The 23,048-nt window shown below is 44.5% G+C and overlaps 1 protein-coding gene across 3 annotated transcripts in view; it reads left to right on the top strand.

Moving 5' to 3' along the window:
* LOC139057416 (cell adhesion molecule Dscam1-like) overlaps window positions 1-23,048 on the top strand; it is a 336,268-nt gene that overhangs the window by 108,942 nt on the left and 204,278 nt on the right. For all 3 annotated transcript variants that reach the window (XM_070535634.1, XM_070535633.1, XM_070535632.1), the window contains exon 2: window positions 17,787-17,959. In XM_070535634.1, the coding sequence (XP_070391735.1) occupies window positions 17,787-17,959 (173 nt within the window). The remainder of the gene's footprint in view (window positions 1-17,786; window positions 17,960-23,048) is intronic.

Genomic DNA, 23,048 nt, shown 5'->3' with positions numbered 1-23,048 from the left:
GCTGTCGAGAAAATTTTCTACACCTCTAAACCTAGATCGTTGTTTCGCCATATTACGACAAAGAACAACCGTGTTGTGTGTATCGAATAGCGCGAGTTGACATGAAAACGGGTGTATTTTCAAGATGCCAATCTTCCATATGACGTTACATCGTTATCTCAATATTTAGAAGGAAGAGAAAGTGGTCTTTACTCCTGAAAATATGAGAAGGCAGTTACTTCACGTAATGGAGAGGTCGCTTTCTGTATACATCCACGGTATATAATATAAAAAACCTTTTTTTTTTACTTTCATAATACACTCGCTGTTAATAAAAACCGATCAGAAAAGCGATTCTGTACCTGAGCTGTCTTCAAATTTGAGCACAATATATACGCTGTTCGCATTTTATAACAAGTCCGCTGTGATAGAAATAACAAACATAGGTATATTCCCGAAAACAGCCGCCGTAACCTTGAGCTGAAGCCAGCTGTAAAGGTGACTGCACGTAGGATGGAGCAGCCAGCTTCTATAACGTTCATTCTGCCATAAACAGCTTAGGATAAATATAAGAATGCGACGTAGCTGCCATGACCGGTTGTCGAATTGAATACGTATACATAAGGAGCTCTACAAACCTCACTGCCTAAATGCACCCTTGTTGCGCGTCTGAGTAACATGGACAACTTCTAATTGTGGGACCTGAGGCCCAAAAGGAGCGTAGCACTTGTTGCAACACTGAATGAACCATCTTGCGGGGCAAGCAGCAAGCGATTTCATGTGGCCTCTCGAAGCATCGATCATCTATATATGTCAAGGAGTTCCAAAAAGAAGTAGCATTTGTTTGTGCCTCCGTTGCTGTTCTTCCTTGCCTATACGTTCTTCACCCAGGCTTACCATTGCAGCTGAGCACGAACTCGCCTTACAAGTTTTGCCAAGTTAGGGATACTCGGCTTGCGCGCCAGGAAACTTTGGTTACAATTCGGAAGAAATTTAGCATTTTCTCCTTTGCTTGCGCTTTTTACTGTCGCTTTAGGAGGACCACTCAAACAGTACCTTACTATACCCAGTGGAAAGGCGTGATAACAGCAAGTGAGAAAATGATAAAAAAGCATGAACGACGGAGATGTTGACCGTAAGCGTGCCCGGTTGGGTATAATAAAAGAGAAACAAAGCAAGGGAAGGACAAAGGGGTTAACCAGAGTGCATCTCCATCTGTCTACCCTGTACTGGAGAAATTGGAATGGAGTGAAAAAGATGTGATAAAAAAAAAGCAGAGTGCAGGATAATGTAGTGGTTGGCGAACTCTCTTTACCTCTGTACGCCAGGAGGCCTTCCTAACGGCCTCATTGCCACCGTGATCACGTTATTAGTGTTCTAATTTGCTTCCTTGCAACTTTGCTTTGTACTTCGTGTGCGATATTCCATCTGTCAATAAAATACTAGGATGGCGTAGTCGTAAATGTGTTTGCAGCGCGGCGCTTATCGCTTTGTTGCGTTTGGCCGTATAAAAGTCTTGATTAAAATTCAGTCACCGAAATTGAATCGCGTGCTATTTCGGGGCTATTACTGATCAGCGAAAATGGCTGAAAACATTCTCGACTATCAGTCCCTTTAAGCTAGCCCCACTGGCTTCTTATAGTCTCACATATCTCCATACAAGGCAAGTACAGTGAAGAGCAAGAGTCTAGAGACCGTGGCATCAACAAAATCTTTAAATTTCTTCTGGCATTGCCGTGCCAGGTCGAATTGTTTCGATGCGTTAAGTTGCTCAAACAGGCACATGTAAACCGCACCACTTCATCTCTTTCTGCATGCTTAGGCTGTGAAGGAAGAGGATGAGCAGTAGTCTCTACAAAGGGGAGCAAATAGCAGATCCCTTCGAGGTGGGCAACGTCCACTGTCCAGGATGCCGTGAACCGATCGCTTGGCTCAGTTCACCCGTGAAGAAAATAAAATTTCAGCAGTACTTGTTAGCCTTCTGCTCGCGACTGCACATAAAGATCTACGGTGTCTGTTCAAAGCTACCTTCGTTTGCCCCTATATTGAGTCGCGCTGTGACCTTCTAGATAATATACGGTGTTCCCGTCACAAGTCGGTGAAGGCAGTATCGCAGTTTGTACGTTCGAGTAACATCTGGTACTGCTGTATACAAGTCTCCCTTTGCGTTCTTCCTTTCCTCGCTTGCTTCCTTGCTTCCTTTCTCAACATATTCCTTACGTCTCTTTCCCCTTTCCCCCTCCGACACTTTAGGGTGGAAAACAAAAAGCATCTCTTCCGGTTGGCTTGCCTGCCTGTACCATCTCACTTTCTCTCTTCCTCTTTCCGATAAGAAAAAAATAAACACAGAAAACGACAACAAAGAAGAGTAACGTCTTAAAGGAAGGAAGGGCACTGGCGTTCTTCCCTTTCGTTAAGAATGATCGTGGGCGGCATCCATCGTAGCCAACTACAAACACAGCCGCGGCTTTTGTGCCGCTCTAGGGAGAACACAGGTGCTCTTCAAGTCTATCTAAGGCAGGCACTCAATGGTGCGTGCCTAATGCGCATCGGTACGCACGTGCTCTTGTGTTCGACAAGCCTGTCCCCTCGAACGCAGCCTTTGATCCCGCGCCAATCGAGTCAACTTGGCCCGCTTGAGCCCGATGCTTCTTTTTGTTTTGTCCTTGGCTCCCTATTTCCCTTGCTGAAGTCATGCAGCCTGTATCGGTGGTTGTTTGCGATACATCAATGTTGTTGATCGCCTGGGGCGCCTTTTCTCCACCAACTTGTCACTAACGAGGAAAGAGCCACGCCAATTTGTTTCTTTCTTGTGGAACGTCTCGAAAAGGACCAGCAAGTCGTATAGGATACAGTGCATGTTACTCTCCTTTCCATACCTTTACCCCTGTTTTTTCCGTGTTTATATTTTTTTGCCTTTTTTATTGCGAACATTGATAACAGCTTAACATACTTTATAAGCATGTGTCGGATGTAGCAAATAAAACATCCAGGGCCTCAGTGCATTGATTTAGTACTTCACACACACACAAAAAAATTATTGTGAACTTTCTCTTCCTGTATAAGCATAGTTCTCTTGCAAGATAGGGCTGGCGTTACTGCCGTGAGAAATATAAGTAAAATAAGCAAAACATGAAATCAATGCAATGAAAGAGAAAGTCAGCTTTCGGTTCACAGGAAGCATAAGAATAGGAATAACTTCATTTGTGATAAGCGCCAAAATGTGTATACTATGCAAGAATTCGGCAAACGATTGCTATGTCTGATTTAGCCATTGGTTGGCTATCAGGCGACTTAAAGAAAGCCCTTCAACACCTATCAAATAAAAGCCTCCCTGGGAATCCGCATTCCACGGAAATCCGCAAGCTCCTTCGTTGTTCTGAAGGCTCACCAGCACTCCTTCCGGGCACCAATATTTGAGGAGACGTACTGTCACTTTTCTTTTTGATAAACGATCATCACGCTAATCATCCCTTTTACTATTTAGATGCATAATTACGGAGCTGGGGAGAAAGTGCCCAAACGTATAAAGCGTGCAGAAGCATCCTTCTGATACCACAACCCTTAACAGTAGACGTGTCGGCAGACATACGAGATGTTTTCACTTCAGGACCAGGAAGGGCGTGCAAATCGACTAGGCTAGTAATGGAAGTAAATTATCTAAAATTGTCCCATATATGTGCTGTGTACTCGAACAGTATTCCATTATATACAGACAGACAATGCAGTGCTAAGGTGCGGCGCCGTTCTTGCTCTCTGTTAACGGGAAACAACAAGCAGCATTTAAATTATGTCACACTATTCTTTCGATCACGCCAGAGTCTTACATGATTCTCACCGCAATTAATGCTCAAAAACACCCACGTAAATCGGCGATTTTTAAGACAATCTGAATTGTCACTCTTTCCCCTAAAAAACATCAGCTCTTGCGCAGCGAATGAGGCTTTAGTATACAAAATACAAAATAATCACTCCATGCATACCAAAATAAAAACGGCAGAAACAACATACCCAAGCTGTTCGTAAATCATTGTGTAATTGCAGAAAATAATCCTGCAGATGCATTAGTGCGTGGGCCGCATAAAAAAAAGAATGACTCTTCGCTCCTTTCACTGTTAAAATGAATGCAAGTCGAGATGTTAATAAAAGTTGCAGGTGAATTACATGGAACATTTGGTGCATTATTTATACTCAATGTTCAACATTATAGGTACACTTAGGATGTTCAATACACCGATCAGTGTCGGTCATGCTATAGAAACACATACACTGATTAGGACTTGGCACTGTCTACGCAAAGCGCTTCTTATAACCTTAGGAAGAGCTTGAACTTGGGAATAGTTGCGCACCTTATAAAGAGGTTGCTTTGAAAGAGCATGACATCAGGGGCCATATTTTAAGATGCCACCGCACTTCGCCATAATACATGCAGTTTTATTCAGTAAGCAAATGCACATATCTGGTGACTTTTTCACTATTTCTGCTTTCCAAAACTAGAAGCGCCATGAAGCCGCGTAGGCTTGCCGTCTCCACATAGGGAAATGATCTGACCGAGAACAACGATATGCTAGCAACAGGACGCGCAAGCAAGAAATTGGCAAACAAAATGTTCTCCCAAGCACAAACTTATAATGCTACGCTTAGCGGGACGAGCCTTTGTGAAATTATAGCTATTTCTCTTTGACAAATAGCCGCACGTTCACTGTGGCTTGGCAAATTTCATATGTAAGATATGCAAATGCAATATGCGTTTTGGTTTGGTTTTCATTTGCGGCGCTTGAAAGAGGGAAAGAAACAAACAAAAATGCCACTGCTTCTGAGCGATTTCTGGATTGGAAAACGATGTGCTTTGGCTTTAACGTACAGAAAAAAAACTCTTAAGGATAAAAAAACGCTCGGCAACGCACGAACAAATATGTACTCTATTGCAGCCTTAGTTCGACCATGTCGGCATTCATATTGGAAAATTCTGTTTGGAAACGTCTCGCACGAAGATAGAACCATCAATATTGCTTGGCTCACTGCTCAGTTTCATTCCAAAAATAGGTGGTCTTGCCGCTGGCATAAAAGAATACGAAATGGTGCACATATTACACAGATATTTCCTTCATAAATCTTTAGTTTTTTTTTTCCGGCACCCAAATTTCTCGGGTAGGCTCTGTACAAAAACAAAAATGGAAACCTTCAGTGAACAAGTTTCCCTGTGGGTGAGAAGCATTTGGCAGCAGGGGTCGCAAGAGGAGTAAATTTTTCAGACTAGGAAGTAAATAAACCTCTTAAAAAGTTCACCACGCGTTCTTTGCTTGGCGCTGACCGCCGCGACCCCGGGGGTAGTTGTTCGTCTCTACGTAAGATATAAGCTGTATGCCCGAAGAAGTAGTAATCGATAAGTGACACGTTTATAGCGCACACTGGCGCCATTTTTAGAATCATAACTATGCACTATTTTTACGCTCATGATGTTTTGTTCCAATATGAGCATAAAGGCTACAATCGCATTTGCAGGGAATAAGAACAGTTCACCCGAAAAACAAGCTTGTTTTTCACCCTCCAACATTCGGACCCAGGTAATCGACGTGTGAGGGGTGGGGCTGTGTCAGGCTTATCGTTTCCAGTTTTGGCATCATCATCGTCAGGTGGTCATCATCTCCGTAATTGTCCCTTCGCTGTTGTCTTGGTGACTGCCTTTTCAACATAAGGTCAGCTATCGCGGCTCTGTATCGCAATTAAATTTTGCCTTTGAGTAACCCTCAAATTTCTTTCAGGAGTAGGCTATTTGATTTATGCGCGCTCAAGCCATACGAGAGGTGGTCTAACTGTGACGTTGTAGCTGCACTCAGCTTTTATTGTTCTGTATTCAGCTCATCGCCAACCATAAGGTCAGTAACCGAATGCCCTGTCAGAGGCCGTTCATGTATAACCATACCATATTCTACGAGATTATCTTCTCATTATCTATTTATTCGCTTACTGTTCCTGAATACTAAACTGACGTAACGAGATGGAGGACCTACATAAAAGGAACTTATATTACGCTTTGTAACTCTTTTGCTTGGCGGCACGCAAGACAGCGAGCTCTTTTGAGATTCAATTGATTTGTCTGCCCACCCCATTCGTGTGAACTTCTTTTCGGAAAATGCTACGCAAATTTTTCGAGTAGATATTTGCGAGTAAGAGATGTCTGAAAGACACCAGGAGGTCTCATAAAAATGGCTAATTCAATTTGAAACCCGTAGCCCGCTATCTCTTATTGTGTCGAGGGGTGCTTACGCATTTCAATGACGGAATAAGTCGACAGACCTTTTTGTTGTTATTACACACGTGCATAAATAGGTCCTTCGTCGTAGGGTTTATGGTTTCTTTATTTTTCAAATTTGGGCAGTAAGAACTGGTGCTCTTCTTGAAGAGGAAACATGATGAGAATTCGGGGTTTTTGTTGTAGCTCAAAGCTCAGGATTTTCATTGTAACGTTCACGAAGTATTCACACAAGCAGCGCACTCCTCTTTGACACGAAGTACGTTTTACATCAGCAAGTCAGGGAGAGAGGAAAAAAGTAGAGAGAGAAGTACAGAGTGGTTAGCCGTTGTAAACAGGCTGGGTACCCTGTGCTGGGGTAAGGGTTAAAGCAAATGAAAGGTGATGGAAAAGCGACACCAGCGAAAAGAAGAAAAAAAAAGCGAAATCTTGTACATGATCACCATGTAGCACGCGACACTTCTCACACTCTTCACCAAGTCCGTTTGTCCAGAAAAGGCGCAATGACGCGTTCAACGCCTTCTCTGCTGAGTACGCTCTCGACCAGTCTCCGATGTATTTGGTTTTCGACAAATGGCAATTGTTCTGTCTGTCTAATTTGGTGCTCTAGTAGGCACGCTGAAACGAGAACACTATAACAAACGAGACGCGCGATTCTCTCCTCGCAGCTACAGTGGTCGTATGTTGGGTTGTCAGCCATACGAATCAGAAATGAATAGGCGTTTCGGAAGGCCACGCTAAGGCAAAAGCCGGCACAGAAGTGTTTCTTTAGCTCGAAACATCTTTGGTGGAAGACGAAGCTGTCGATGTCCACTGGAATTATGGAGACGAGTGTTCGTGAATTCCACTGAGTTTCTTTGTGCCACTATCAATTAGCATGCTAGTGAGCGAAACCTTTTGGCTGCGTCAGTTCTCAACAGTGGCAGTGCTATGCAGTATAGCTATATCACGCTCAGCTCGCGCAGCCTCATCCACATTGTCATTACCAGAGATGTCGCAATGGTCCGGTATCCACTGATATGCAATGTCATGTCCTTTATCAATCACATAGAAATGCATTAGTCTTATCGCAGCGCATAAACGTTCATTAGGCCCTTCATGAAACGGTGACATAAAACACTGTATAGCTATAGCTGCTTTGGAGTCGAAGAAGATGAACCATTCCTATGACAGTCCTTACATTATGAACTCCAAAGCAGGACGCAGGAGGGTGAGTTTTGAAGCCGTCGATGGTGTCAAATGATACGCTTTGAATTTGATGTTGATGGATCGCGGGGGAATAAACACTGCACCTGCTCAGCTTGTGCATGAAAATGAACCATCCGTGTAGAGGTGAAGACGTCCACTGTGTTTCTAATGCAGGAATAGTAGTGTGATCTACTACTGAGCCAGAGTTGTCGACTCGGTTTTCTTTTTGATGTCAGAAACCATGAGGAGGGCTGAAGAGGGGGGAGGGCGGTTGTACGTGCCACAGCAGTAAAGATACAAAATAGCTCATAGGGAAACATAATGACATAAAGAGCTCTTCACCAGTCACGCGACGAACTTGCCTAAATACTCGTTGGCTGGCATTATTTACACTTTTGATAAAAAAGCACATAACAAGGAAGTAAAGATGTGCTGGGGCATTCCGTGTTTAATTTGTTTTATGCCCTTTTCTTAATAAAGAAAAGAAAGTATGTGGGCGCTGCGTTCGCGTATTGGTTCATTACTGTCATTTCCATGTACGCGACGTGAGGAAAATGATATGTGATACGCCAGAGTCACATTCGTGTAAACGCGCCTACTAATAGGGCAACAAGCCCTCGCCTATATATTATTACGATATGATTGAGCGATGCTCAAGAGCCGCCGCGAGAACGACGAAGAAGTTGGTTGGTGCCTTTGGCACGAGCGAGTGTCAGCCTGGCTGCCTGGCTCAAGTGTAAATAGCGTGCAAATAGCATCTCTCGTCTGTGTCTTTCCACCCGTAACAATATATATATATATATATATATATATATATATATATATATATATATATATATATATATATTTATATATATATAGTCATATAATGAGAAGCCAACAAACACTGACACCAAGTACAACATAGGGGAAATTGCATGTGCTTACTAAATGAACTAAAGTAATGATAAATTAATGGAAATTAAAGTGGATGAAAAAACAACTTGCCGCAGGTGGGAACCGAACCCACAACCTTCGCAAGTCGCGTGCGATGCTCTACCAATTGAGCTACCGCGGCGGCGTTTCCCCATCCACTTTCTTGGGTATTTATGTGTACTAGTAGAACCCTGGGAGTGTTAGCCAGCGCCCCCACTCACAGACCTTGGCGGCGGATGTGCAACGTCTTTTTTGCCGCAGGTGTCATGAGAACGTGATCTTTTCGGGTGAAGGCAACTGGTCAATAAACCCACATATGCTACCTGAAGGCATCAATGTTGCCGGATTCGAGACCCTCGTTATGATATAAACGAGAAGAAAGGGGGTTAACCGAGGGACCCGACAATTATTAGTCATATAATGAGAAGCCAACAAACACTGACACCAAGTACAACATAGGGGAAATTGCATGTGCTTAATAAATGAAATAAAGAACGATAAATTAATGGAAATTAAAGTGGATGAAAAAACAACTTGCCGCCGGTGGGAACCGAACCCACAACCTTCGCATGTCGCGTGCGATGCTCTACCAATTGAGCTACCGCGGCGGCGTTTCCCCATCCACTTTCTTGGGTATTTATGTGTACTAGTAGAACCCTGGGAGTGTTAGCCAGCGCCCCCACTCACAGACCTTGGCGGCGGACGTGGAACGTCTTTTTTGCCGCAGGCGTCACGAGACCGTGATCTTTTCGGGTGAAGGCAACTGGTCAATAAACCCACATATGCTACCTGAAGGCATCAATGTTGCTGGATTCGAGACCCTCGTTATGATATAAACGAGAAGAAAGGGGGTTAACCGAGGGACCCGATAATTATTAGTCATATAATGAGAAGCCAACAAACACTGACACCAAGTACAACATAGGGGAAATTGCATGTGCTTAATAAATGAAATAAAGTAATGATAAATTAATGGAAATTAAAGTGGATGAAAAAACAACTTGCCGCAGGTGGGAACCGAACCCACAACCTTCGCATGTCGCGTGCGATGCTCTACCAATTGAGCTACCGCGGCGGCGTTTGCCCATCCACTTTCTTGGGTATTTATGTGTACTAGTAGAACCCTGGGAGTGTTAGCCAGCGCCCCCACTCACAGACCTTGGCGGCGGACGTGGAATGTCTTTTTTGCCGCAGGCGTCACGAGAACGTGATCTTTTCGGGTGAAGGCAACTGGTCAATAAACCCACATATGCTACCTGAAGGCATTAATGTTGCGGGATTCGAGACCCTCGTTATGATATAAACGAGAAGAAAGGGGGTTAACCGAGGGCTAACACTCCCAGGGTTCTACTAGTACACATAAATACCCAAGAAAGTGGATGGGCAAACGCCGCCGCGGTAGCTCAATTGGTAGAGCATCGCACGCGACATGCGAAGGTTGTGGGTTCGGTTCCCACCTGCGGCAAGTTGTTTTTTCATCCACTTTAATTTCCATTAATTTATCATTACTTTATTTCATTTATTAAGCACATGCAATTTCCCCTATGTTGTACTTGGTGTCAGTGTTTGTTGGCTTCTCATTATATGACTAATAATTATCGGGTCCCTCGGTTAACCCCCTTTCTTCTCGTTTATATATATATATATATATATATGCGACGAGGGCTTGTTGCCCTATTAGAGGGCGCGTGTATTAATATCTGCGCGTGTGTGTGTGCTTGTGTATGTATGTATGTATGTATGTATTGTAGGGGCTGTAGGACGATCCCAGCGCTGACATCCAGTTGTGAGGATTGGGAGGTCAATCCCTCTGCTCGTAACCAGTTGTCAAGATTGGAGTCGGGCATGAATTAGATGGTAGCTGGCCCATGCCGTCGTCCAACTTATCCACGCTCAGGACGTTGTTGAAGGAAAGGACTGCTTCTCATCGAGAACGAGGAATATGGCTTTATTTACAGTATCTTCATAAGGACGTGGCAGTTCATCAGTCTAGCATGACTGCTTGAGAAAGTACACTGAGCAGCCGCACAACAGCGGTTTATAAACACTCGGTCCTCCCTCGATCCCAAGGTGAGGGAAACGTTCGACCAATCATCGCAAATGACCCGCCTCTCTGCGGGAGGGACACGCACACAGATTTCCGCACAGGTTCACGGCCCCCGCCGACGTCAGACGGTCTTCGCGAAGCTCGGGGCTTACGTCGGGAAAGGCGCATCTTATTCCCCGAGCTGACCCCCGCAGCGCGGCCGCCGGTGCTTCATTGTCTTGCGTCTTGAAAGGCGTGTGCGAAGGGGCCTCCGAAGACGTTCCCTCGGGACCTCCTTTGCTCACGGCAGATCAGGTCGGCGGTGGCGTGTTTGGTCACAAAGCCTGGTTCGTCGAGCTCATCTCGGCAATACCGAGACGCAGAGTGACCGACGTGGCGCATTGTCCTGAGGAGACAGTAGACTTAGTGACGCCGTGTGGCTAGGGGGTTGCGGTGGCGTTCCAGGAAAAGTTGACGCCGCTGTCGCAACTGGCTGGCAAAACTTGCACCTCAGCGAGTCGTTCTTAACAGTATGTATGTATGTATGTATGTACGTATGTATGTATGTATGTATGTATGTATGTACGTACGTACGTACGTACGTACGTACGTACGTACGTATGTATGTATGTATGTATGTATGTATGTATGTATGTATGTATGTATGTATGTATGTATGTATGTATGTATGTATGTATGTATGTATGTATGTATGTATGTATGTATGTATGTATGTATGTATGTATGTATGTATGTATGAGCATTGTTCCACGCGGGAATACACGCAAAATTGCCGCGTTTCTGGCCGCTCGAAGCAGCTTGTGCGTATTCGCGGGCTCATTTCACGTTCGGAAAAACAGAAAGCTGTAGAGAGAGCTTTTCATGTCACTCTACAATTTTCTCATTGGCATTTGCCTTCTAATTACGGCAGTTGAGAATTTGATAAATTAAGATTAATTATGGGATCAGCCGGAATTCAAAAGTATTCTGAGTATAACCTAGCGACGGCAAACGCCATAACTTTGGTGCTGTCGAGCTACGCGGCAGTTGCATATCTGTAAATCTTGGTGCATGATAGTTTGAGCACCGTATATATATATATATATATATATATATATATATATATATATATATATATATATATATATATATATATATATGTATATATATATGTATATATATATATTAGTGTGTGTGTGTGTGTGTGTGTGTGTGTGTTTCATATATAGGATGCTCCACATCCGCCACCTAGCTTTGTGAGTGCGCGCTAGCTAACACTTCCGGGGTTAGTTCCAGTAGTAAAAACCATAAATACCCCCAGAAAGTGACCCAGAAAGTGAATGGCAAAACGACACAGTGGTAGCGCAATTGGGAAGAGCAGCGCACCCGTATTGCGAAGACATGGGTTCGCATCCTATCTGCGGCCAGTTGTTTTTTCATTCACTGTCATTTCCATGAATTTGTCATTTAAGTCAAGTAGGAAGTATAAGTAATTTCGCCTATGTTGTCGGTGTTGTTGTTTGCTGGCTTCTTACGCCATGAATAAGAAATACATATATATATATATATATATATATATATATATATATATATATATATATATATATATATATATATATATATATATATATATATATATATCGATTGGACTTATTTTAGAGTCCGGCTGGTTATCTAAACCCTTGACGAAAAGGCGAAAATTCTCTGAAAAAAGGTGTTCCACTCTTATTTCATGAAACTTGTTCGAGGTGCGAAAATCGAGAATTCAAGTTCTATCAGAAAAGAACGGACCTTGAACATATCATATTCTGCGCAGTTAACGTTTACTGAAGGGGATTACGTTCGTAATACTAAGTGCCCCCCATTCTGCTCTAGTTCACAAGTATTTTTTCCCAGCTCATGGCCAGTGCGAAAACAGCTTCGGCGACATCAGTACATCCGGTCAGATCGGCACCTTGCGTCTGTCGCATTCCCAGCTCTTTCTACGTGCATATTAATAAATATCGTCTGCCTGTATTTAGAATAATAAATGTTCCTAGAGAAGAGCTGTTCGCATAAGCAGGCAGGCCAATGGCAAGCACTACTTCCGAACGAAAATTTTCATAAATTCGGGGCGACTTGGTCCTTCCGTCCATTTCAAGCCCCGTAGACATAGAAATGCATGCGGGAGCACCACTGTCATACATAATTTAGCAGAAAGTACGACCATTGCAATAACGACGTGGCTAAATATCTTTCAAAGAAAACCCTACTATTTGTTAGGGTTGTTTGCTATGCGTGTCTCGACGGCAAGCGCTCCCGCATGTTACTATTTTTATGCCAAGGCGACGAATAAAAAAGTTGAAGCGCAGTGCCCGTCCTGTTTGTCTTTCTCAGTGTGCGCCGGCACACAATCGCGTTATCGTGTGCACAGCAGAGCACATCGGCTTACCCAACAAGAAACTCGGGTATATTTAGCTCACGTAATGACACTGGGCCACAGCTGTACACGATTGGGAAAAGTTGAAAATCATGTTCACTGTCTAATATGCAACGAGTAGCGGTTTAAGGTGAACTGATAATGCATAAGTCATTGTGCGTGGCGCACGAAAAGCAAGGGCGAAGGCGAAAGAATTATGGATGACATTGCAATGCACGTCCGCGTCTCTAATTATTGCTTGTCTTTTGTGCGCTTTCTCGACCGATTAATTTTCTAGCTCTTTCCGTGTGATACTTTCTTTATGCTAACAACTAGGCAGCGCTACTGAATGCAAATGACCATTGGGATCAATGGCAGCTACTGCGTTAGGTTTGCCTTCTTTTATTCCCTGTGATGGCAAGCTCGATGCGCCTTTTCTTGCAATGGTGGCTAATTATGTCCTGTGCGGGTTACATACGCGCATTATTGCAGACCACTGGTTCAACGAATACAATTAAAAAGCAGCCAGTGTCGCTGTCATTTGTCTGAAATACATTTATATTTGAGGTATCATAAGAAGCCAACAAACACTCACCCCAAGGACAACATAAGGGAAATGAGTTTTAGTTAGGAAATTAAATAAAGAAACGACAAATTAATGGAAAGTAAATTGGATGACAAAACAACTTGCCGCAGGTGGGGAACGATCCCACAACCTTCGCATCCCACCTATATACATATACTGCACCTATATATACTATACTGAACTCCACCTATATATACTATGGCGAAGAAAGCATATATTGCCTTGAAAAAGAGAAGACCGCTTGTTGGAACGTTGGCTCTTGTTTTCACCTTGTGCTCGTTTTGCTCATCGTCTTGAATTTCCATCCCCCGCCTTTCCCGTGTGATCTGGATCATGTGGTGTAAAGGCTGTAAATAGGGATAAGGTGCCTCTGAAAGGATGACCAACATTTCGATAGGAGGTCCTATCTTCGTTAAAGGCGGCCTTGTCATTCTCGGCAGGTTAGCTTTAACAGGTTAGTAGAGGGACGTCATGTGCGGTAATTGTCAGTGGCGGCTGGCTGTGAAAATAGAGATCGAAAAGAAAGTGAGTCCTCCCGCGCTTGACGCCCCTATATGCGTGGTTCTTGAGACGAGGGGACAAGAACGGGAAAGTGGGAAGGCTGAAGAAAAAAAAAAGATATAGGAGGATGTTGGGGGAGCGAGAGGTTAGGAAGCCTTCAGAGAACTAAACAGAAGGCGTAGGTGTCGCAGGCGGCGAGCGTATAGAAGAGCCAGCAAGCCGGTCAGTGGTGCGTAAGAAAAATACTTGAGTAGAAAGAATGGCTTGAGTAGCGCAGAAGCAACGCGTCGGCTAATTTTGAAGGTGGCGACACATAGTCTGGGGGCTATAGATGGGTTAGTTGGAGGGCAGCGGTTTGGTCTTTCAAGGGAAGTTAGCCGCAGCAGTAAAGCATAGGCGTCGTCATGGCACTATACAAAAGTGGCGCGACCCTGTGTGGTGGAGGCACCGAAAAACGTATACTGGCGTCTGGGACTTTGGCATGCGTTGGTGGGGCTCTTTAAAAAAAAATCTTAACATTCGTATTTGGAAAACAGTGCTATATTGTACTGTTACCTACCCCTGCAATGACTCCTACTCTGTCAATCTTTTTCCTGCCTTTTTTTTTTCACCAATACTCTAAACCTCTCTAACTTATCTCGACTGCTTGTCGGGTAATCCTCCCATCTTCTTTGAATCCCAACGCTTCTGCGAGGTGCGCACTCTCTACGAATCTCGCTGGGTGAATATTTCGGCATTTCGGTGCTATTTACGGAGTCATGTGAAAACAAAAAAAAAATACTAGGAAACACTGCCTACGACACGGCGTCCGATCATGCACTCGGCTGTATATGCTTCGTCTTGTGGCATAAGACGATTCGGGACACATAGGAGGGGCGTTCCAACGATCAAGCGACGCACACGGTAAGCCTTAATCCGAAGCTCCATGTATCTACATGTGCGTTTGGAAGACTCCAAATCCTCCTGTAGGAGCACCAAACAAACATATTTGCACAATGCTTTATTTTACGCGACCATTATCACTAAATGCACACTGGCGCGAGTGGCATGTACATACATCACAGCGCGTCGCGCTGTCCACTGACAGCCGCCTATAGGGGCAGTAACGCCTAGCTCCCTAGACGTCGCGACCAACGGCTCTTTATTGCGATCTATCTCGTGAAAGCTTATTTCTGCCCAAACTATTAACATTTGTACATTTATGACGCGCATAAATGGGTAGAATTAGTTTCCTTGACACCGCCGGTGCAAAGAGCAAATGTGCAAGTTAAGCGAGTCACTTCGTTGAGACGATTGGTGTCATGCATGCTGCCCACTTGCGAAATGCCCTCACATCGCGGTGACTGATCAGGCCAGTGCTTTAGCACTGGATACTGTATTGCAGAATAGGCGCCGTTTCGGCATATGTTTGTTCTATTAGCTGCTACTTTGTGTCAGAAACAAATCCTAGCCTAATTGTACGCCGCCGCGAGTAACGATATGTGCGAACGCTTCGACCGTGATTATCGGATCGGCGAGGAAACAGCCCCTCGGCGGCACCGCCTCTCTGGCTGGCATTGTCACAGTCAATCCGCTGTGATTCACTACGGCCGTCCACTCACACCGGCCATCGTACAACAATATCAAGGCAGCTGGTAAGGCGTCGAGTACGACGCCGCATTCTGTCAGGACTCGCTGAAAATAGCTGGTATGCGCTGGCTGGGGTGCAAGATGGGTGCCGGATCGTACCATGTGTTTTCCGCTTTTACCCTAGCAATGCGTTTGTAACGGCGGCAGTTAGTTACGCACAAAGCACAGGCTTTGGACCCGTAAGATCCTATCTACGCGAGAACCTCCGGAAAAATTATCGATGAGGCTCGCCGATGTGACGCAACCCGGGTGGTGAGTGCGGCCATCGAGTTGAAGGCCTGAAATGGTGTCAAAAGCATGCGCGGATCTAGCGGAGATGTGCGGCTGTCCTGACCCCTCCCTCGTCATTTTTTTTTTTGTGCGCGGCATCGCCAGGGTACTTGAAGGCTAAAGAGGCTTGAATACTGAATGTGCTTTAACACTAAAGAAGAACGATTCAGCATACCATTGAGGTTTGTATTTTAAGTTCTATTATGCAGCCCTTTGTACTCGTATCTTGCTTTTTAGATGATGTTCGATTCCGTTATCATTGTAATAAAGGGCTCCCACGCTTAGCTGTATGCCATTGTTTGTCTCAGCTGAACTGGTATCCAAGAACTCGTTGGGAAGCCCGACATCACTATCAGGCTTAATTCAATCTTTTTATTTATTTATAGATTCTGCAGACTCGCTTGAGTCCAAGCAGGGTGTGCATACAAAAATATATATACACGTGTGAGGCCCGAGAAAACCGAGGCACAGCAAATATAAAAATATACAGCCAATATTTCAGTTAACGTGTTCTAATATTGTAATAAGTGTATTGCTAACCGCAATGTCAACAAAATTGTTTCGGTAATGCATTCCATTGTTTAATACTCCTAGGAAAAAAGTGTTTATATGTATTGTTCAACGCACGTAAATCTTCTCATTTTTCCGTAGTTCTGGTGAGTGACTGCGCGAGAACTAAGACGCAGATATGACGATTTACTTTGCTTGAGTTTATCATTATATATCGGGTGCATGAACTTCAATATCTTTGCTCGCCTCGAATGGAGGGAATAAAAGTTAAGAGAACTTAGTATCTCTGACAAGCTATCGTTTGCCTATAATGATTACAGATGAACCTGGCTGCAGTTCATTGTAATCGTTCTAATTTGGCAATATTTTCATTTGTGTGTGGATCCAACAGAGCTGAAGCATATTCGAGATGAGATTTCACTTATGTGGCATAAGCTGCAAACTTCACCGGTTGGGCTGCTGTTGAAGGCTTACGGCGAATACCCTTAATTTACAAAGAGTGCTGGCACAAATACATTCAGTATGGTACTTCCTGCTCATATGTTCTGTTAGCGTTACACCGAGGTACTTATAGGCCGCAACATTACTGAGTATAGTACAGCCAATAGAACAGGGAAAGTGTAAGACTGACTGGGAGTTACTTATCTTCAACACGCAGCACTTCTTATTATTCTTTATAGTCATTCCCCACTCTTCACACCAGCTGTGAACTCAATTGAGGTTATTTTTAGTCTAATCTGATCCCTTTCTGACTTGACAACTCCAAACTGACGAACTATGAAACGTTTTAAATTGAGCAGCTATAAAACAGACAACTCTCTTCATACGTACATGCAGTGAAAAGGCGCGTCTCACAGGTAGTAAACACGCGGGCTTTTTTTTTTTGCACGTACAAAGCTAGAGGCTCCGCTGTGATGCAAGATTTTAATGAAGAAGCCATACAAAAAAAAATTCGTGACTGAGTATAGTTTACGCCATGTTCCGATGGCGTGTTTCCTAATCATTTATGCATGTGTCAACGAGCAGGTTGGCAGTACTAACCGAATGATAAAAGTGGTAAAGAGGTGGTCCTCCCGGGGCACCTAGGCTGCTGGCAACGTGAGAATCATGCAACGAAGCGCTATCCGTCAAGATTCCCATAACGCGACGCTGAAACCGCTTGGTGACGCGGGCCACTGTCCGAAAATGTATATGGCATATCCACGTAGCATGTTTGACTTCTTCTCGTTTTGCCAAAGATTAGGTTCAGAACGATGTTACATTGTCACAAAAAATATTGTTTTAATTGACACAATTTCTAGATGCTGGCAGAAAAAAATTATGATAATGCCTTATACACCTAGAAATTGCATAAGCCTTGAACTTTGTCAAATCTGACAGAACTCACTTCAGCATTTAGACTTTGTTGTTGATTATGAATAGGCGGAGAAACTTCTTGACTTTTTAGTAGTTTCGCAATGTGAGAGAAGCACAAAGTATATTGAAGGAAGAGGAGCAGACATGAATGGCGGCCTTCTCTGTTTTGCAGCTTCGGCATCGAGTTCCCATCGCACTGGCAGCCGTGGTCCCACGATCGTCCTAGAGCCCCCAACCATGGTGGAATTTTCGAGCGAGACAGGTGCCGTACTGCCTTGCTCAGCGCAGGGTCAACCGCAACCCAGCATTCGGTGGGAGAAGGAGGACGGAACCCCTGCATCAACGGTGAGGGTAAAACGATCATTGCACGCACGGTTTGGTGTTTGAAATATTCAATTGCGTGCGAATGCTGCTGACTAAATTAATCAGGACCTAGCTTTCAAAATAAGAAAAAAAATAGAAACCAGAAATTGAAGACCGAATGATTGTCACTGTGTTTCTCATTCTCGTGTCAAGCTCTTACAGCACGAGCTGTTGCATGCTCATTCCAATAGCCATTTTGGTAGGCGATGGTGTCCACCGCCACGACCGCTACCGCCGGTGTCCGCTGTCTGGCACAGCTATCACCGGGAATGAGAAAACTAAATGCCCAGTTATTGCCGGGATCAAAGCCGGGACTGCTGCGCGGTAGTCAGGTACTCTGTGACTGAGTCACGCCAGTGCTTTTTCTTTTAACACGCTAGCTTGCAGCCCAAAAAATGACCTAAAACGCTTCCTAGCGCGCGAGGGCAGATATATTAAAGCATTTATTTATTCTCTGAAATAAGAAGATCGCTGAGTGGGATCTTTAGTCCGGCATCCCACTGGCGCGGGCCGTTGTCTTCGCCCATTTCACGAAGGGCTCTTCGGTCTTCCGATCCGAGCTGGAATGAGCTGCCTTCCATCCTTTTCTGTTGGGTTGTGTCCTGTTTTGTCTGGATGGATCGTGTTGACATTAACATACCATGTTATACAAGGTGCTGTTTGATTGTAGCAGAATTTGAACTGTGGTGTGTGTGCGTCAGGGTCTATCTTGGTATGCATGGGAGGAGTATGTATACAGGTGACGCCAAGTTAGCTGGAATTATTTACTGAGTTTGGATCCCGGGGGCAGAAATTCCCGTCTATTGAGTCTTTGGTGTCGAAAAATTTCGGTGTATGTGAGAGGCGGGACCATACGCACAGCTGAGAGAGGGTGCGATATGCCGGGATCGGAGGTCCGAGAGAGTAATTCTCGGGCCGAGGTGCGCACGAGCTCGTTGCCTCTAGCTCCGCAGTAGCCTGGTATCCATATCAATTACGTCGGGACGGTAGCTGTGGGAGGATTCGATGCGCAATGGGGCCAATCTGGCATTTGAAGAAATTGTAGTAGTTTCCTTGTGGGTCCATGAGAAGGAAGGTAGATCCAGTCTTTCGTAGGACAAAAGCAATTCCTGCGTCTTCCATGCTAGTTGCGTCTGTTTCGAGCTGGGACGCAATCAAGGGGTGTATAACGTAAAACTATTCCAAACTTTTCTATACCAATTCCGCAATAAGCCCTCCGCGATTGGTCAAAAACTTTGTCGGACCAACCCCACCCACCTCACCTGTCTGTCACGCGACGTCACGAAATCCATCCATCCATCCATCCATCCATCCATCCATCCATCCATCCATCCATCCATCCATCCATCCATCCATCCATCCATCCATCCATCCATCCATCCATGCATCCATCCATCCATGATGGTGATGGTAATTCATCCTTTCATTTTTTTCATTGCCATTTTATTTTTTAGCATAGGTAGCGTATTAGGCAATATAAGAAGAAGAGCTTAGTGGCGCAACCGTGAAACGCCCTGTTCCAACGGGGACACTCATAGCGTCCGCCCGTCCGTCCGTCCGTCCGTCCGTCCGTCCGTCCGTCCGTCCGTCCATCCATCCATCCATCCATCCATTCTTCCATCCATCCATCCATCAATCCTTCCATCCATCGAAGCATCCATCCATCCATGATGGTGATGGTAATTCATCCTTTCATTTTTTTTTCATTGCCATTTTATTTTTTAGCATAGGTAGGGTATTAGGCAATATAAGAAGAAGAGCTTAGTGGCGCAACCGTGAAACGCCCTGTTCCAACGGGGACGCTCATAGCGTCCGTCCGTCCGTCCGTCCGTCCGTCCGTCCGTCCGTCCGTCCGTCCGTCCGTCCGTCCGTCCGTCCGTCCGTCCGTCCGTCCGTCCATCCATCCATCCATCCATCCATTCTTCCATCCATCCATCCATCCAGCACAAGTAGCGGGCCAAGGTAGTTAGAAAAGTCGTCAGGAAGAAAAAGGCTGAGATGGAGAGGTATAAATATTGCTGTTATGAAAAAAATTATGGCGTACCTGATTCAATCAAGCAGGCTAGGTGACTGTTTGTCAGTGTCCTGAATCAAAGGGGGTGCTATTAAGCCATCGTCATCATCATTAGCCCCATATCGTGTCATTTGCCCCACAATCTGACCCGCGCGCATCCTAGCGTAGATAAGTGCTAACTTTGCATTGCAGTTGCTTTATCTTCCATACGGTGTTCCCACACCTAACTGTTGCATGTAGCAGCATGCATATAGCAGGTTACATGGTGCATATGAAAGTTGCTACGACCACTAGTTGCATGCTGCATGTCGCTGGACTTCGTTAACTAAACCAGGCTAGGTGACTATTTGTCACCACCGCATATTGAAGGGAATGCATATAACCATGTTTATCATCACCATTATTGTATCGTGTCACAGGTCAAGGCATATGACATGTGCGCCACGTAGCCTGGATTACGTGTGCTTACTCTTCGGTACGCGTAATGGAGCCTCCTCACAAGGTACGAACCGCTGCCGAAGAAGCGAATCGTAGAGCTACCCGCGCGGCTGCAACCAGGCACCGTCGGGGTCAGCAGACCGCTGTGCAGAGAGTAGCACAAGCTGAAGCTCGACGTCGACGCCAGTCAGACATTTAGTAGTAGTCGACCATAATTCGCCACTGAAGGGGTAAACAAGTTCAAGGAGCAAGTATGGCCTTCAAGCAACGTTCTACAAATGCACTCTGCCTTTATTTCATAGTATTTTGCACCAGTTGGTTGTATTTACCATGACGTGAAAGGCTGAAACCAGGCGACAGCAGAAAATACCGGACGACGCACTTATCAACCGCGTGTTTTATTTTCTTGGAAAGCTAGCTATCTAGTTGGCAGACATTTTTGTTGTGAAGGTAGCGCACTTTTGGACACATGAATTGAGAAGCCGAACCCGAGGGCTTTGAGTGGTCATGTTTGTTTCCTTTGGTTTCCGTACATTTGTCTACGAACCTTTACAATAACCTTGGGTAATCAACTCAAGAGGCCCACGAATATCTTCTGAGGAAATATTATCGACTAGTTGATTGATTTTTGTTTGTTTGATTTATTGATTATTTGATTGATTGATTAAACCATTCATTCATTCAAAAGCTCGAAGACATGGGCTCACTCAAACAACCACAAAAAAGATACGTGCAAACCTTATACACACGAAGGCTCAGGCGCATGTCAATATACCTTCGCTTCCTCTCTTCCATACCCAGATGTCAGATCTCTCATAATAAATTCAAACGGTCTGCTGAATGCACGCTGTTTCTGTCTAGCATTTTTTTTTCTTCCATTGTTTGGGTTAGCTCATGTCTTCTCGCCATTCTTATTGTTGTCTCCTTTCAGTGCTCTTGTATTGCAGTAGCTGGGCACCAACAGGCTGAAGTACGAATCATTTTGATGTCTAATGATTAGAGGAGTGGTCGATGGACGCAAGACAACATGATGCGCTTCATCATGCTATTGTGCCAAGGTACAGCACTGACGTGTAGTATTTTAGGCTTGTGCAAATACATCAGTTCCAAAAGCACGAGCCACACGTGATCAGCTTCATAAAAGAAATATCCATTTCACACTGCTGGGGCCATACGCCGAGTCGACTTGTATTCTATGCCGGCAGTACGCCGGTGCACACTTGCTACCGTGTTCAGTTATTGATAACGTTTACGTTTCTAGCACACGAAAAGGGACAAGAGACAGAAGTACGACCCGGACACAGCGCTACCCATAGCGCTGTGTCCGCGAGACTTGTACAAAGCGCTGTGTCCGCGTGGTACTTCTGTCTCTCGTCCCTTTTCTTGCGCTAAAAACGTAAAAGTTGTGGAATACCAACATGCCCAAACTTACGCTCTTCCAGTCATTGATGTTTCCAACGTAAGGCTACACTCTGTTTCAGTAGTTCCGTGCAGCAGAGCCAAGGCTACGCGACGCGCGAGCGCGGAATCCTGCGCGGCGTGATGTAATGTCGCAGTTTGGAACCAGTTAAATGATATATTAGCAAACACATGCTAGCGAGCAACACGAATGACATGTTAGCATGTTAAATGACATGTTATCAAAGAACACAAAAATATTCTAGAAAGTAATAAACCCCAAACCGTCATCACCAGGCTTCATTTCCACAATGAAAGGCAACGAGTGCCTTCCATCATCAGAGGTCACTACTGCATTAAATTCTTTTTTTCTCTTCTGCCTTTGCAAATGAGCTTCCCGTTCCCACTGATATTTTAATCGGTTCTGTTGCCTCCATCATGAATGATATAATCACTCCAAAAGGCGCTGAACCTGCTATGGACCGTCCTTCTAAGAGCTCGGCTACCGGTCAACATGGAATCTGTCCAAAACTACTAAATATAGCTAAACCAGTAATATCTTGCATTGTCACCACTCTTTTTCAACGATCCATTGATTCATGATGCGTTCCTGACGGATGGAAAATAGCTAAAATAATTCAAGCCTCTAATTTTGGTGACCCATCGTCCGTCTCTAACTACAGACCTATTTCACTGACCAGTGTTCCACGTAAACTATTAGAACACATTAGATCATCAGCAATTATGAAATACCTAACAGAGAAGAATATTCTGTTCATTAACCGACACGGGTTCCTACAGGCTCGCTCTTGTGAGACGCAGTTATTCGAGCTAATCTCCGACCTGTACCAAGCTATTAACGACTCATCACAAATAGACGCCGTATTTATTTATATTGCGAAGGCTTTTGACAAGGTAGCTCATAAGCGTTTATTAATGAAACTTCGCAATTTTGATATAAATAGTAGGGCTACGAATTGGATAAGTAAACTTTTAAGTGGTACCAGTTTGTAACAATTATGTATTTTCTTCTCCACGATCACTAGTAAAATCTGGGGTGCCACAGGGCTCTGTATTTGAACCAATTTTATTCCTGCTATACGTCAACGCCATCAGGAGTAATATTAAATCTACAGTAGGACTATTTGCAGATGATTGCTTAATTTATTGATTAATAATTAACTCTTCTGGCAATGATACTTTGCAATCTGACCTCGCGAA

Source organism: Dermacentor albipictus, chromosome 3 (genome assembly GCF_038994185.2).
Source record: "Dermacentor albipictus isolate Rhodes 1998 colony chromosome 3, USDA_Dalb.pri_finalv2, whole genome shotgun sequence".
Lineage (NCBI taxonomy): Eukaryota > Metazoa > Arthropoda > Arachnida > Ixodida > Ixodidae > Dermacentor > Dermacentor albipictus.
The sequence above is the reverse complement of the archived record's forward strand: the minus strand, read 5'-3'. Positions and strand labels throughout refer to the sequence as shown.